Source organism: Homarus americanus, unplaced genomic scaffold (genome assembly GCF_018991925.1).
Source record: "Homarus americanus isolate GMGI-L3 unplaced genomic scaffold, GMGI_Hamer_2.0 scaffold26351, whole genome shotgun sequence".
NCBI classification, from domain to species: domain Eukaryota; kingdom Metazoa; phylum Arthropoda; class Malacostraca; order Decapoda; family Nephropidae; genus Homarus; species Homarus americanus.
In genome coordinates, this window is record NW_024724368.1 from 1,926,613 (window position 1) to 1,944,250 (window position 17,638).

At 36.9% G+C, this 17,638-nt stretch overlaps 1 protein-coding gene across 1 annotated transcript; it reads left to right on the forward strand.

Moving 5' to 3' along the window:
- The first annotated feature begins 620 nt into the window (after positions 1 to 620).
- Positions 621 to 12,746, forward strand: LOC121864131 (N-alpha-acetyltransferase 60-like). Its single transcript, XM_042363059.1, has 7 exons — positions 621 to 737; positions 2,562 to 2,661; positions 2,816 to 2,980; positions 5,676 to 5,902; positions 6,634 to 6,738; positions 9,935 to 10,073; positions 10,738 to 12,746. The coding sequence occupies exons 1-6, from the start codon at positions 721 to 723 to the stop codon at positions 10,065 to 10,067; spliced, it is 747 nt and encodes a 248-aa protein (XP_042218993.1). The 5' UTR covers positions 621 to 720; the 3' UTR covers positions 10,068 to 10,073; positions 10,738 to 12,746.
- The last annotated feature ends 4,892 nt before the right edge of the window (positions 12,747 to 17,638 follow it).

The window sequence follows — 17,638 nt, forward strand, 5'->3', positions numbered from 1 at the left end:
TGTTGGCTCCCATGGAAAAATTCCTGGATCCGTGCAACAGGTTTAATACCTGTATATTTTTTGTACAGCACAATGTGTCAACCAGCGAGACGGTGTATTACTAACACACAAGATAATCGATAGCAGTATCTGATCATTCATATTCTTGAAGATTTTTTTGTCTGCAGTTGCAATAATGCGTATCGTTTCTACTATAGGGCCTAATAATAATAATTAGTTGGATAGAACCGCGGCACGCCAGTCTGTGACCTATGACTGGCTGCTTCAGTAAATGACGCAATCAATGTAAAGACAAATGGGACGGTTCGGACAAATTGTATTATTGCAGTTTCTGGAGATTAGATCGATTGTTTCCATCTCTGATATTTATCATCATCTGACTAAGCCAGTCTTATTATCAATTATCTCCTATCCCAAGGTTTAATACAAGAGAACATCAGCACTGTGTTGCTCTACGGTTCATGGTGTTACCAACTGAGTGTACAGGGAGAAGTAACCAATGAATAATCTTAGTCAATTGGTAGTTCCGATTGTTCACAATGTTTACAAAAATATAATGTTAAGATATATTTATTTAAATTAATGCTTTCACCTCAGATATACAGGTACTTGTTAAATGGTTGTGATGGTAGAGGAGGTTGGCAACACTAGTCAGCTGATGATGGTAAACAATGAGCTCCAGCTCCACCACATGAATTACCTTTAATAGGGAGAAGCTCCATGAGTCACACCAGTAGGTAAGTCCTCTCCACATTCATTAAGGCCGATTTAATAAAGTTAGAGATTAATCCAAGCTTGACAAGACTCAGTATTACGAAATAAGAGTAAATGAAGCTTGGTACATCATTATCACAGTGGTCGGGAGCCTTGACCTTGTCTTACACAAACACTCTTACTTGATGTTTCCAAAGTTTTCATAAATGTATCAATTATTCATTGGTGATGAGATTTTCTGGTAATCCTGGAGCTGATAGCTAACACCATAACGCGTTGTTCGATTTTGTTAATTTTTTCCTAACATGTTCTTTGGATGATAGTAAGTATAAAAATTAAACACAATACACAGAACATTATAGAAACTGACCTAACCATACAAAGAATCATACCTAACCTTACCTAAGAAACCTACCTAACTTCCTAACCAGGAGGCTCTGCCCTCCCAGGCCCCCCCCCCAGCATATTAAACAGAAAGTACTTAATTTGATATCTGATACCAATGATATTAACTTTCTTGAAGCGGCATAGTTTCATTTTCCTTTTTTTTAACGCGAGAGTGCTCAGACCGAATGGCTTGGTTGGTGCATGGAAACAAGCAAAGAGCAGACGTCACCTGACATAGCTTGGAGAAGGACGTGCCCCTAAGTGCTCGTGTTAGTGACCATAGGAAATGGCTGCCGTGGATCGTTGTGTTTTGGGGGAAGAGGGGCGTTGTGTGAGGAAAGACGACCCCCTGGCCACTCTGTTAAGTCAGCTGGAGCAGTTGAGGAGAGAGGTAGACGTTTTAAAGGGGGGGAACGAAGCCCTCAGGACTGAACTTCAGGACACCTGCGAAAGAGGGTCAGGAGGAGCAGGGGTTGAGAGTGGTTGTCTCCAAGGGGACTAGGGTCAGATTCAGGAAAGCTGACCAGGGTGTGGAGTGCAGTAACCCCTACCAAGTGTTGGAGGAAGAGAAGAGGAAGGACAGTGTGGTGCCAGGAGAGAAAAGGGCAGTTTTTCAAACCCTGCCCTGTGGTAAGGTTGTGGTTGTTGGGGACAGTCAGGTGAGGTTCTTAGATAGGACTTTTTGAGCAAGAGATAGGGAACGTAGGACTAGGGTCAGTTTTCCTGGGGCTGGGATAGGGCATGTAGCTGAGAGAATAGATTGGGTTTTGTCAGGGGAGGGTACCAAGCCAGTAGTGTTTTTGTGTAGAAGGTAACAACATAGGAAAGGTTAGGAGTGAAAAACTTTTCAAGAGGTGCTAGGGAAGGTTAGAGATAGGGGAGGGATCCCAATAGTATGTGGTGTCTTGCCTAGAAGAGGAGTTGGTGGTGAATGGCTGTCCAGGGCAATTGCTATAAATTGCCAACTGGAAAAACATTGTGCAAGTAATGGTTGGGCGTTCATTGATAACTGGCAACCATTCTATGGCAACGACTACCTGTACAGTCGTGACGGAGTACACTTGTCTCGCACGGGGGTAAAGACATTGTTTGCATTCCTGGAGCGTGAAATTGTCACAAGGCATTGTGGAATCATCCCAGGAAGGGGTAGTGCACAGGGATTGCCCCTGCTTATAGCCACACAGTTACATGGTAAAGTTCTGTGTCTCTGATGCTAGTGATGAATTCAGAGAAAAGATTAGTTAGTTAAATGATCTGTAAATATTGTACTGTACTTTCATTATCAAAACAAGACTGTATTGAAGACAGTATTATCTAAAACTTACAACACAAATCTGTTGCCAGTTATCCATTTAGCAGCTGTATGGTGTTTTACCTTTGAAACCTGCTGGTAAAATCTTAAATTCTGTTCATATTCTGTATAAATATATCTGGATAATTTACAAATTTTTCTGGTGCAGGGGTTTGGTGCAGGACGGCAGCAGTACGCAGGATGGAGTGCTGCTCTGCTCCTTGGCAGAACTCAAGCTGCGGTTCTTGTGCCCTAGTGATTTGCCTGAGGTAATTTTTCTCTCTGCTGCTGTTTATAAATGTGTTATAGCTAATACTGAGAACATAGTACTACAAGGAATTCTATGGTACAGTAGAACGTCAATTTGAAGCGATTCGATTTAAGATTATTGATTACATTTTTATTTTGCATATTTCCTTGCAGGTTAAAACATTGTGTCGAGAATGGTTCCCAATTGAATATCCTGATGTTTGGTACGAAGAGATCACAACTAATCCTCGTTTTTATGCACTGGCTGCAACTTTTCATTCACAAATCATTGGCCTACTGGTGGCAGAGACGAAGCCTTTGTCTAAGATGAATAAGGAGGTTTGTAATATTTTTCAGTCTTTCTGAATTTCTCAAGTATTGTACTGTACAGTATATTTTTATACTCTATGCTGGTAATATAAAAGGATAGATGTAGTGGTTTTCTTAAATGCAGTTCCCTACTGTACCCATATCTTCAGGTACAGTCATGTTGCATCTTCGTCAGGGTTACGTTCTGAAAAGGGCACATAAAGCTACAAATATATACTGTACAGTATAGTAAAAATTACCCTTGAAAATCCTTTAAATTACCCATAAAATACATGGTTATTTACACAGTACCTGACAATAGTGCATCTGACGACTTGGCTGGTTAGGCCTATTTCAGTTTAAATACCCACCACACACAGTACAGTATGTGCCAAAACAATTATAAAGTAATTATCATAAGATCAAAAACATAAAGGGAATTAATCATTGTGTGTAGAAGCAAGCGCTACAGTAAGATTTTCTTCACTCACTGCTGTGCTCTCTCACCGTCTCCTGCTAAATGGCAACGCAGTGTATTTATTTTTTTTTATTACTGGTACAGTATATATTATTTTATATAGAAAGAAAAAGTTCTTCCACATGCATACCTCCCACGCATCCAGCTCATGACATAGTTCCAGAAATCACCTAGCTCAGCCGACTCACAGACGTGTGGCGGCGACTGTGGTGGGTGTGTATGCTGTAACCATTTAAAGCCCACTAACCCACCGCCTCATAACACATTTACTTCCCACATATGCTCTTCATTTTTCTTATTTTATAGTTTTATATTATATTTTCTCTATTTCTAAGCCACATTGTTTATATAGTGTAGAATAATTGCTAAAGAAGTCCATTTTTTCTGAGAGCTGCACCAGGAGTCATCTGGCTGACATGCCAGTCAGCTGTGGCCTGAAGAGATGGTAATGCATGTTGCCATTGTTACATATATGTTACTTAGAAAAAAAGAAAATATAATAAAAAGCTATAAAATAAGAAGTATGAAGAGCATGGGTGTGTATTCTGTGTGGGAGGTCATCGTAAGTGTGGAAACAATGGGCAGTTTATCAATAGCATGACTCAGTTGGTTAGGTCTATTTCAGTTTAAATGTGCACCACACAACCACCTCTTTTCCACTGATGGTCAAGTTGATTTCAGCATTGAATATTTAGGAAAAATAATGAAAGCATATAAAAGCTAAAATTATACAAGATAGTGCATACACTGCATCGCAGCTCAGCTGGGATGTGCTGCCTTTGCTGACTGACAATGTTTTAATTTAAAGCGAATCTTTAGTATTTTGCGCGAGTCAATCTGGTGCATCATATTTTAAAATTCGCGCCTAATGTTTCTCTGGGCACGCTACACTGTCCTAAGGGCAAAGCTGTACTGTACATGTACTCAAAATAATGTACAAAATTATTACTAACATTTTGTCTAGTGCAAACTATAGCATGATTATATTCAAATTAATCAATATCTTATAAGAATTCCAGCAATGTAAATTATTTTCTACCTGGTCACTTCTGCGACATTTTATAAACAAAAAACAAAAACTCAATCTAAAGGACATAAATAAACAAATAAATACTTCACTAGACCTTTGGTGCCAACTGTCAAATGTGTCACTGTCCCCCCATCTTCCCAGCCAGGGTTGGGTGGTTATAGGCTTACAGTTGTTATCTTATATAATATCACAGACTAAAGTTAGGAGAATATAATTTGCATTGCTGGAATCCTTGCAAGACAGCGAATGATTTGAATATAAATGTTTTATATTTTGCACAAGGGATAAAAATTTTAGTCCTTTGTAATAAAATTAATTAGAACATGTCAGTTCAGTGACATTTTATAACAAAAAAACTTAAAGTCACTCTTAAGGACAGATAAATATATAAGCACTAGACCTTGGCATCAACTGTCAAACATATCACCTCACCCCCCCCAATGTTTTCCCATCAGCTGATCGCCAGTAAACAGACCATTTCACGTCCCATAATTTTAGCTCTGTTGATTTATGAGCGTTTGTTTTAACATAATACTACAAAATCAATGTTTTGTTTATTCTAGGAAATGGGCTGAGGTGCATCGGGGTAGACTCTTAGTCATTTTAGTATTTTGTGTTTCTCTTAAGTACCAAACTAAATTATTCCATTGAAACAACACTTCGATTTAGTGCTAATTCGGTTTAAAGCGACCACTCTTAGAATGTATCTCGTGTTATATCGACGTTCTACTGTATTGTTTTGCGAAGGAACAGGTAACTTAGTTAAGCTTTGATAAGTGTTATTGGCTGCTGTGGAACCTAACCCCCCTATTTCCCATGAGCCTTTGTCTTACCAACCACAGGGTTTTCCTGGAGCCTAACCCATGCGGTTGGTGAGGGACTACAGTACTAACATTTGTAATTTTTTCTTTGAATTGCCTGCCAGTACAGTGACATCAGTACAATAGATGACAGCTGATTCATCTCCCATTTACATCCTGTATTATTATATACCAACTTGCACCCTCTCCATCACCCCTCTTAATACTCAAGCCATGAAGATATTAAACAACCAGAGTGACATTATGCATCTTTGACATACCTGTAATGATAAAATCATAATTGCAATAGGAGCCAGTTCCCCCTCTTCCTGACAAAAACTAACACTCGCTTTATTTTCCTTATAAAAGTACATTAATTATATAATACAGACTCTATTATTAGTCATTCCTCTTCAGGACCAAGATATTTTACCTCCATCCCTGACTGGTCAGACACAAATTGGCTACATCCTGACACTTGGTGTAAGTGATGCTCATCGTGGCCATGGAATCGCCTCATTGTTATTGGACAACTATCTGGCCCAGTTGTCTGCTCATGAGTCACCCCGCGTACAAGCTGTGCTCTTACATGTCCTCACCACAAATCACCGTGCCATCGCCTTTTATCAACGACGCAACTTTGTGTAAGATTTTATTGAGGTTCTGTCTTAAAAAAATCAGTATTATATTGCAACTTTGTGGAATATTTTATTAAGGTTTTATCATTTAAGAATCAGCAATAAGCCAGTAATATCAGTCATGCCAGCAAAGTCTTATGAAACATAATTTTAAGTAGAACAAAGTTTAGAATAGAAAGTCAGTTATCTGAAGGGCAAAATGGATTTAGACAGGGAAAAGGAGCTAGAGAAGCTATATTAAGTTCAAGAATTTTGAGTGTAAGGGCATTAGAGGTCCAAAGAAATTTGTACAGTCAACCAAAGATCCAGCAACCCCACCATGGGTCCCGTACTCGCAATTTTACCTGGCATACTTGGTAAAGTAAGGCTGTATATAATGGTGATTGTGGTTGGTGAATCTATTTTTGGCTGTATCACTGTCAGGATAAATAGTAAACAAACCAAAGGTAGAATTTTATAATACCCCATAAACTATTTGTCGTTATTTTAGATCAGAAGTTTTCAAATGTTTGTTTATTTGCTTAAATAATGAAGAAAATTTGATGTGAGAATCTTGTGGCAGCTGTAGTTGTAGTTGAGTTGCCTTTTAACGTAAAAGAGACCTTAAAGGCCACTTTTCTTCCCCTGGAACATGGGGGCTAAGGATCAGGGGAGAAGTGTACAGTAATGTTCTTTATTGATAACTTGAGGAGTATTTACATTTAAAACTTGTTAACAATAATACTCTCTATTTTCAGGCGCCACACTTTTCTACCATATTATTACAACATAAAAGGAAAACCCAAAGATGGCTTTTCCTATGTCCGATACGTTAATGGGGGACATCCACCGTGGACACTCCTATATCCTTTTCTAACCATGTCGATGTATACTAATTTATTCATTTATTTAAGCAGTTATTTACCCCCCACTGAAATATATTATTACTTATACTTAGCCTTATTAAAATTATTTATTTGTAAGAAATTTTTGTGATTTATAGTACATAAAATTCAACAGTAGTAATTAAAATATTTCACAGATATGGACATTCAGGAAGCAGGCATGTCCAGTACAGTGGTCCCTGTTAATGAACACAATTCGTTCCACAGAGTTGTTTGTTAACCGAAAATTTCGTTAACCGAGTCTATTATTTCAATGGGATATTGGGTAATTGGTTCCAACTCACAGAAGAAGTACATACAAAGTACTGTATACCAGTAATAGAATTAACAAAACATGAAATATAATCTAAATACAGTACTGTACTGTACTGTACAGTATACTGTACAATAATAAATAAAAAACAATAGAATACAGGTACTCCTCGACTTACGACCTATTCGACTTACGACCACCTGGACATACGAACCGCCGCAGTCGTACAATTTTTTTTTCGAAATTACGTATTTTCGAGTCCCGACGTTAGTGATAGCGCTGTGTACTACTAAATTTTTTTTTTAATTCCCTTTAAAATGGCTGGCAAGTGTAAAAGTGAGAGTTCTCGTGGTGCTGAGAAGAAAAAGAGACACCCAGAAATTTATGTAAATCTACCCAAAAATACAGTTGAAAAAATTGTACATTATTAAAATGTACTGTGTACTAATATTTTATCTCTTGTGCAAAATATATGACGTTTATATTCAAATTAATCACTATCTTATAAGAATTCAAGCAATGTAAATTATATTTTCCCTGGTCATTTCTATGATATTTTATAAGCAAAAAACAAAAACTCAATCTAAAGGACATAAATAAACAAATAAATATTTCACTAGACCTTCGGCACCAACTGTCAAACATGTCACTTTAACCTCCTCTTCCTCCCTCCCCTCCTCCCCTCCCTCCCAGCCAGGGTTTGGTGGTTTTAGGCTTAAAGTTTTATCTTATATAATATCACAGACTAAAGTTAGGAGAATATAATTTGCATTACTAGAATCCTTGCAAGACAGCGAATAATTTGAATATAAATGTCATATATTTTGCACAAGAGATAAAAATTAATCACCTGTATCACATTACAGTACTGATTGTATATGCATAGATCAGAAAATAAGGTTTTATGTGGTTTATGAAGAGAGATATACTACTGCTAACTTGTGAAGCTGGGTTATTTGAAATGATGGATACACTATATGTGTATCTCAGGCCTTGCTATGGAAGGGGACACTGTAGTAGAACACAATTGTGTACAAAGAAATGTATATTCCCTTTATGTGTTTGCCCTTAGGACAATTATTTCTTTCACCTGTATTGCATATATATGTGTGTGGGTGCCAAAATGATGCAAAAGACCGATAACTCCAACATGGAAGTTTTCATCACCGTTCTCTATTTCATGTCTGGAAAATGTAAGTTTTCGTCACTGATGTCTATATTTAATGTTGTGGAAGGACTACGGACGACCATGGCCAGGGGATGGGCTTCAGATGATCAGATGACAGATGTAATTTAACGTGCTTCATAGCTGGATGGCCGAGTTCTTGATAATACTCTACAATCATAAAGACATCTACTTTGGGTAAATTTCTTTCATCTGCCTTGATGAACCCTGGAAGTAGTTGTCCAACCTTCTCGGCTGATTGATAATATATAGCGCAGTGCAGTGTTGATTTAAAGAAAATAATCTTGAATTACACCAAGTGAACTTAAAATTTTATTGGTGAAAATACTGGATCCAGCATGGCTCCCCTGAAAGGTGATTTCTCCTCCACCCCCACTTCCTTCTCTTCTCCCTTCTCCACCCCCACTTCTAATTCCCATCATCATCATCAGCCAGGAGCCTTCTACATACACACCTCAAAGTAAGTGTACTTTATTGCATTTTTTTTTTTACTTTGTATGTACTTTTCGGTGAGCTGGAACCAATTACCCAATATCCCACTGAAACAATGGATTCGGTTATCAAAATTTTCGGTTAACGAACGACCTTCTGGAACGAATTGTGTTCGTTAACCGTGGGACCACTGTATTTATAAATAACCCCACAGTCTGGTTTCAGTTATTTTTTCACGTGGGAAAGTTGTTCAGTTTCTGTTTTGCTTGAAATAATAATCAGATCATATAAATATTTACTAATTATTTAAATGTTTAGCAAAAAGATCAATGGCAACTTTACAGAGGGCCAGCATTGTACATGATGCCTAGTATTTTTTTTTAACAACTTTATTTCTAAATTACCGTAGATCACACTGAAAACTTAATATTCTTTTGCCGTAAGTATTTTTGCACCCATTATTTAATGATTTATATAATATAATTATATCTCCATTAGCCGGAATTCCTCAAACCCGAAACTCTCCGATAGCTGGAATTGAAATTTTCTCGGATAATCGTTCCCAAAGCCATAATTTTCCGAAAAATTACGACTTTGGGAACGATTTTCTGAGGGGCACATTTTTCAGAAAATTCCGAGAAAATTTTCCCGATACCCGGAAAATTTTGGAAAATTCCGGGGATGGGGGATATTTTTCCTTGTTCGAGAGATGATGTAATGGGCAATTTCTGGAACTTCCGAGAACATTTTTCCTTTACCTGGTAAATTCCGGAAAATTCCGGGGATGAGGGATTTTTTCCGGCTTTGAGAGTGTCGTCTCGTTACCCGAAAATCTCTCATTCCCGGAAGTGCTCTGCACCAATTGTTCCGGCTAACGGGATCTCACTGTAGATACTTTGTCAGATGCCACTGATATAATTTAAGAAATTAGGTGTTTATAGAAGCTTGACAACCCTTATTTAGAGAGAGGCCATATCCTACTTGATATTTGATTTGATAACTGATATACCGGGTATGTGGTGCCTCATCACGGTACGCCACTGATTTATAACAAAGCTAGCATATAGAATTTTGAGCAAAAATTGTAAGTGCTATATAATGCTTTCAGAAAGGCATATCCTTCATTGATTAGTAGGATTTCATATAGTGTATAAGTAAATGAGTGGGGAAGGTATTAATGTAACCTTTTCCAATAAAAACTACAGCTAATTTTTGGGGTCACATAGATTTTTCATAAAAAATCTTCAATATTAATTGTGAGTATTTTCCTGAGCACCTTGCACAGATTATTTACAACACTGGACTCACACACTATCTGTGGTGGAGGTGTGCTGGTGGCCAGTGCGAATTATGTCTAAATTTTGGGGCCTTATTGCTCGATCTGCAACTGCTGTCATGACCCATCGTCTCTCCTAGCACAAGGTTAGTGTTATACTGTAAATAGTCTTATTTAGAATATGAGATGGCAGTGTTAGTGTAGAATGTAAAAATATATCCCAGACCACTAAACTAGACTGTATTAAATGAATCTCCTTAGAGACAAAGTGCTTACTTATAAGTACTGTATATACTGTTTTATGTAAAACCATAAGAAAAATCATAATGTTAGCTACCACTTACCATTTCCACACTGGTGATCCCGTAATAAAGAAAGAAAAACTGATAAGGTTAGAGTATTATAAACAAAGTTTTCATCTTGAACCAGTCACCTACCAAATGGATTGATTTAACCAACATCTTCTATGGGTCAGAGTGTTCCTAGGAAATAATCTTTTATTTAATAAGTGATGGTTTGTAAACCCAACCTCAGTTGATATCGTAAACACATGCATTATGTATTCATTTTATCACTCATTCGCTCAAGATTATCCTATTTGTTTGATGTTTCACGGAACATAAACCCCTTGCCTATTGATACGCTGAGTCTTCAAATTTGCTTTAGGCCTCTTACTGAAACATTTAGTGATCCCCTGTACAAACTGTATCATGGTTCCTCATTTCACTATCAGACTCAAACCTTAGTGCAGCATGTATTATACATCCAGTATGATGAGATACATTACTGGTGATGTTTTATTTCTTACAGGTTAAGGTTGTGAAATTGAGAACTGCAGATCCAACTTACATAACAGATGGTTATGTAGTTACACTGATGCAGGAATACTTGTAACTTTTTTGTAGATGTAAAATCAAGAGAGAACACAGTTCTTTAGAGGACATCTCATCATCAGGTATATATTTTATTACAAATGCTTAGGCACTCCAGGAGGTTCAAGACACATGGCATTTTTTATCTCAACTTTGATACATAAAACTTAAACCTTATTATTTTTTTTTAATATTATTCAGCAAACCATTAATTAATGTTTGGAAATTAAAAAAATATACGTATTCTTTTTTTTTTAAGTTCCACATTTTTTTTTTTTTTTAAGTTTATAGTTCTGTACTGTACAGTATAGTAAGCCCCTTGGAAATGAGTCATGATTGTTAAAGTAATTTGAGGCACATAAGTGCTATTTTTTTAACTAATCCACCCATTTTGGTTTGAGGTTATCATCAAAACATTTTTACTCTGTACTGTATTTTCTCTAAATATTCATATAAGCCCTTCAAATAACAAAGGAAGAAACCCAAGTAAATTAGGTTCTGCTTCCCCATTACAGAGTATTGCAGGTTGCCTGTATCTGAACAAGAATGCTGTTTAAAATATCCACCCATTTGCCAATAGAAATTTTTTATTTTGAGTCATACTCCTGACATATTTAAAGTTGAGTCATGCGGGTGCCGGCACGACTATTGTAGGTAACTGGAAGGGTAATTCCACAAAAAAAGAGATTGTGAAGGTGTTGATTCATGTAGTTGCCTCAGACCAACTGTTTTGGGATAATTCTAATGTTTGAGCAGTTTTGGACAAACATAGTTACTATCTCCAACTTTCTTTGACATAAACTTTGCTGTTTTATAGGTTTTACTCTGTGTCTTCATTTGAAGAAGTGATACAGTTAAAAAGTAAATTATCCTCAGGAGCCAAAAAAGGAGTGTGTGTATGTGTGTGTGTCAATGATCAGCAGATACAGAATTCTTTACCATTGAAATAATTGTTCTTTGCATTTAATTCCATCAGTACAACATTGTAGATATAATAATTAATAGTGTATGGTGTTATTTAATTATTACTACCGAAAGTCAGGTAATTTATTGTTGAAAATGTTATTACGTAGTACCGTACAAAATTATATACATAGGCTTTATCATTTTTAATGTTATTTATGCAAGCTTATCATAAATTACTATCATTAGGTCTTTATATTCAGTCATACTGCAGGGATTTTTATGATTTTCGTGATACAGTATGCAGAATGGGTGAACAATTGCAGATCTGTTAGTAGAAATTTATGTGTAGCAGTCTTAATGTTCCTCAGATCCCAGTGTAATTTATTGATACCGTATACGGTTATGATTCCGTAAAATTATTTATCCTTGTATCATATGACCTGGTTGTCACTCCTCCATGCACCTACAGTATATGATAATGAAATTACTATTAGCACATAACGGAACTAAAGATAGAAAGTTCCACATGTGACTGGGAAGAAAGCAGGTTACATTTTGTACTTTTGTTCCCATCATTTATAGTGTAAAATGTTATATTTTCCCTTGTTAACAATATATATTTTTTTTAAGATTACTGTATAATGATTACTATAGTCAAATACATCTAATCTTGTTTAACATATTACAGTAGTCCCTCGCAAACTGCGGGATTTTGGTTCCTGAAAACCCTGTGGTTGGCAAATCCGCGATTGGCAAAACTAAAATAGCTTAATATGAATAAATGGTAATATAAATTTTACAATATATCTCCTGGAGATGGCATGTTGTTACTATAAAATAAGAAAAATGAAGAGCATTGGTGTGTATGTGTGTGAAGTGAACATGTCTGTGTGTAGACTTGGCAGGTTGCCAAAGTAGACTGTCCGTATAGCTACTTCCCCATAGCTCTCCCTCTACCAGGGCAAGCTTTGTTATTTGTTATTGTTATTTTTCAACTCATATTTTAAGGTAGATATATTGTATGTATTTTTTTTTTTTTTACAAGCACCCAATCATTCATACAAAGTGTGTAAAAAAATGAGGGACATGATTATTATTTTAAGGTCAAAAATATAAAGAGAATAAAATTTTTTTATGTCCATGGGAGTTAAGTGTCAGATCGTGGGTGTCAGGAATTTCAGCCACTCCCTATCAGGCCAAGCTGTGAACTGGCTTATTGTTCTTTTTTAACTCGTAGTTTCAGGTAGATATACGTAATTTTATTATTATTAATATTTTTTTTTTTACTGTAACACGCACATGCAATCGTTCATATAGTGTGTGCAAAAAAAAAAAAGAATATTGGGAAGGTGAAAAAGGTAGAGAGATTGTGGGAGGGGAAGGAGAGAATGTGCTCCTGTCTCTCGTGTCCTTAGTGAAACGATTACCAAATGACAATGCAGTATTTTTACTTTTCTTTTATTTATCAGTATTATTTCTATTCATTCCTCTCATTTATGGAGGAATACATTAGACCGCAGAGAGATAGAGATGCCACACTATACTGCGGATACTCAAAATTCAATCGCCGCATTTGGTGAAATGGTATACAGAGTAAAAACCATAGATACCTGGAATCTGCAAATGGGAAACCCACAGTTGGGGAGGGCTTACTGCACTTGTTATGCACATGGGAATTATAGTACAACTTTAATGGTTGGATAATTTTGATCAGTTGGCCATTGTAAGGATATCTCTGGTTACCGTATACGTCGGTGTACTGTATAAGACGGAATTTGAACCTTAAAAAAATAGCCCCAAATTAGGGTCATCTTAAACGCTGGGTATAAAATCCGAACCTCTACATCCTGTGGTATAGTGTGTATATTGAAATAATAAAAATGTATTATAAACCTGTCTAACATACCGTAAATACTGTAAAATAACAACATAATAAATGCAGGTGTCATCACGCACCGCCTGCTATTTGCATCTGCTGCCGAAGTAAACAAACAGCTGTATTTAAATAGCCAAACCCTGGCTGGGAAGATGGAGGAGAGGGAGGCAGGGAGGGAGGGGGTGGGGGGAGATGAGGTGACAGTGACACGTTTGACAGTTGGGGCCAAAGGTCTAGTGAAGAATTTATTTGTATATTTATGTCTTTTAGATTGAGTTTTTGTTTTTTCCTTATAAAATGTCACTGAACTGACTGGGGAGAATATAATTTACATTGCTGGCATTCTTATAAGATAGTTATTAATTTGAATATAAATCTGCTATAGTTTGCACTAGACATAAAGAGTTTATTACTGTAATTTATTGTATATTTTAGTACAGTACAGGTTTGCACTTAAGACAATTACTTTTTTTACTTATTTTTAGGATGGTGTGTTCATGTAAATGAATAAAAATAAATGAAGAAATTTATGTAAATTTACCCAAAAATACAGTTGAAAAACTTGTGCATTGCTAAAATATACACTAATGTACTAAAAATGTTATCTCTTGTGCAAAATATATGACGTTTATATGAAAATTATTCACTGTCTTGCAAGGATTCTAGCAATGCAAATTATATTCTCCTAACTTTAGTCTTTGATATTATATAAGATAAAATCCATAAGCCTATAACCACCAAACCCTGGCTGGGAGGGGAGGGGGGGCGGGGAGGAGGAAGTGAAGGTGACAGTGACACGTTTGACAGTTGGCACCGAAGGTCTAGTGAAGTATTTATTTGTTTATTTATGTCCTTTAGATTGAGTTTTTCTGAATTGGCCTTGTTTTAAATAACCAAGCATGTGTTGCTTAGCAGTGTGTTTAACAGCTTCACTCCTCTGGTCAGTGGGATGGTTGGTAAAGGTCTACTTGGGCAGTAAGCTCCCAGTGGTAAGTGTCAGATTTGCGGTAGTCTTATACAGCGAGTATAGCTCAAAACCTACGTTTTAAATGGAAATTTTGGGGGTTGTCTTATACACCCCGTGGCCTTGTATGCCGACATAAACGGTATGTTGAGTACCCAACTTTCGTAGGGGAATATTTTGTGTGACGTGTTACTGAATGTGTGTTTGTGTGTAAGTAATGTTTTAGGTTACGTTATCTTTATTCTTTTTTATTTCTGTTGTTGATTTAGTTAAACTAGGTGTTACAGTTTTTCTTCTCCTGATCTTGAAATCACGACATTTTACATCTAAATTCTATCTGATTTATTAAGTACAGTCTTTCAAAAGTCTCTGGGTCATCATGTTTAAACATGCTTTCTTAACTTAGTACATTCCCTTTACACCCTAATGTGACATCACTCTTAGCTTCTAGGACACTACAGTACTGTATATCTAAACATGTCTCTCTTAACTTGCTCCATTTCCCCGAAGCAGCCATTCCGCTGTGTACTCTTCCACTTCACCTCATTCTTCATTTTTTTTGTATTATCTATATTCTTTTCGCACATGTCCAAACCAATACAATGCATATACAGTATATTCTGCATTTACGCGGTCAATTGAACCCGTGGAGGTCCGCGTAAAACGAGAAACGCGTAAATGAAATAACAGAACATATGGGATTAATTGAAATAGAGACTGGGCCGACTACCAAACTCCACTTTTTCCTACACAATACATACCTTGTAGTGAAAATAACGTCATAATTTTATGATGGTATTGCTACACACATAATATCTAAATAAAAAAATACAAATCTAAAGGTGTTTAACACTTACGTTAATAGAAGAGATGGGTCTGCACACGTGGATGACGGCTGGTTCCGAGGCAGAGGGCAGTTTAGTTGCCCTCCGGTGAATCACTTTCACTACTCGCAGAGGTTTGCAGGGCCTCCCTGACAAACCCTTCAAAGTCCATATCCTCACTGTCACTATCACTGACTTGGGCTGGCTGTGGTTGTGGTGGGTCGCGGGCAAAGAAGTCCTTAATACTACGTTGACGACTAGCATTGATGTTGTCGTGATAGATCTGGACTGGGTCTTTGTCAAGGACGAGCTTGATTTTCTCCCCCAACTCGATGATTTCCTTCACATAACCATGGCTTGGTCCAGGTAATTCAAGGTTTTTCTCGGGTGGTGGGGGTCCAGCAGAAGCCATTGTGAGGGGAATAGCAGGCACAAGACAGAACTGTATACGCGGACTGAGAACAATGAGACTGGCCCGGCTAGGTCAGCGACTTCTGGTGGCAGGGCATGTCATGTAACATTAGACCCATCACAGCTAGCGGCGGAGGGAATGCGCGGGTGGTAAGGGTGCGCGGCCCAATCACAGTCCGATACGTCACATGACGTCAGCGATAACGTAAGAGCGACCTAATGCGCACAATGCCCGCGCCGCTTCCCACGTAAATGATGAAATTTACCGCGTAATTAAAACATTTCCATCTGGCAAGGCACCGCGTAAATGACCAAACGCGTAAATAAAATCCGCGTAAATCCAGACTATACTGTATCTTTAAAACACTAACTGACCCACATTCCATACATTTAACCTTCTCATCCATGCCACACTTCTAGTATATTTCACCATTACTTATCCCCTCCAATATACTAACATCTTTCAGTTCAGGTATAGGATCCTTTATCCAGCATGTTTGGGAACCTGGGGGTTGCCGGATAAGATTTTTTTCTCCTGAATTTGGAGAGACAGGCCTAAAATGTACAAAGTATACAATAAACCAGTCTGTAACTGGCTGTGAAGCCTCTGTTCAGATCACCATATTTACCCTAAAGTAGCTTTAACTGTACATTGTAATATTAAACCTTAAAACCTTAAACGTATAAATAGCAAAAATTAAAACATATAAATTGTACAGTAATACTGTAATGAATAAAAAGAGCAAAAATAATACAAGTTAGTGTACACACTGCATCGCAGCATCACAGTCACCCCTGATACTTGTACTAGCAACACAACAGCGCCTTTAGCAATGGTGCTGCTTCGTTGACCCTCTGACCTCTCTATGGTGGAAACCTATAGCTACTTAAACTTTATGCCTTATGATAATTATTTCTTTTATTTATTTTTGCACTTTCTCTGTGTAGGATTGTGTGTGCATGTAACTGAGTAAAGAAAATTAAGAAAATTGCATATAATATCTACCCAAAATTACGAGTTAAAAAATTACCATAACATAACATATGCCCGGTATATAGCCCACAGATGGTTGGAAGTATCCCTGCTCGGCCCGGGAATTATTTGACGCTCATTTTAAATAATTTGCTCCATAACATAGCTTGTTTTTGGTAGTGTTCCGGATCCTAAGACACCGAATAAATGGACCCCTACCTGTAGTTCATTTCAGCAGCCTGAATTCCCAACTTGTCTGATTCATTCCATAAAATTTTTTTATCCCCCCCAAAATCCTGATCACAAGGATTATAACCATTCATAAAATCCAACAAAGACTCTCTCTCTATATCTCTCTCTCTCTCTCTCGCTCTCTCTCTCTGCGTGCTATGCAATGCTGACACAAAATACTGTATACTGTACAGTATACTTAGATTTTCTCACCTCTTTTGATACCTTTTCATACCTATTATGCAAGTCATCAGTTTTTGTCTGACTATTCTATATGATGCAACAGAATTAATTACATACTTCTCTCAAAATCCATCAGTGTACTTCCTACTACAAATACTATATGCATCCTCTTTTTTTATTTTTTTTTCAGTGTATTCAATAAGTATGGTTAATTTTTTTTTTTCCTTATGATCAAAACGCTGCACCCTTTATTTCTACGGAATTTTGTCTGAATTTCAGCATTGCTACAGGCTGTTAGCATAGATAACAAGTACTACTGTATATTTGCTCTGTTGTGATAAATCTGCACCATTGCTGTTAAACTTTTGTTGATGCTGTGATTTAAACAGATTGATTTGTAGGTTTATGATATAAATGCTTCAGGTAAATTTATTACCAAAGATATTTTGTATAGTGGTCATTAAGTTTGAA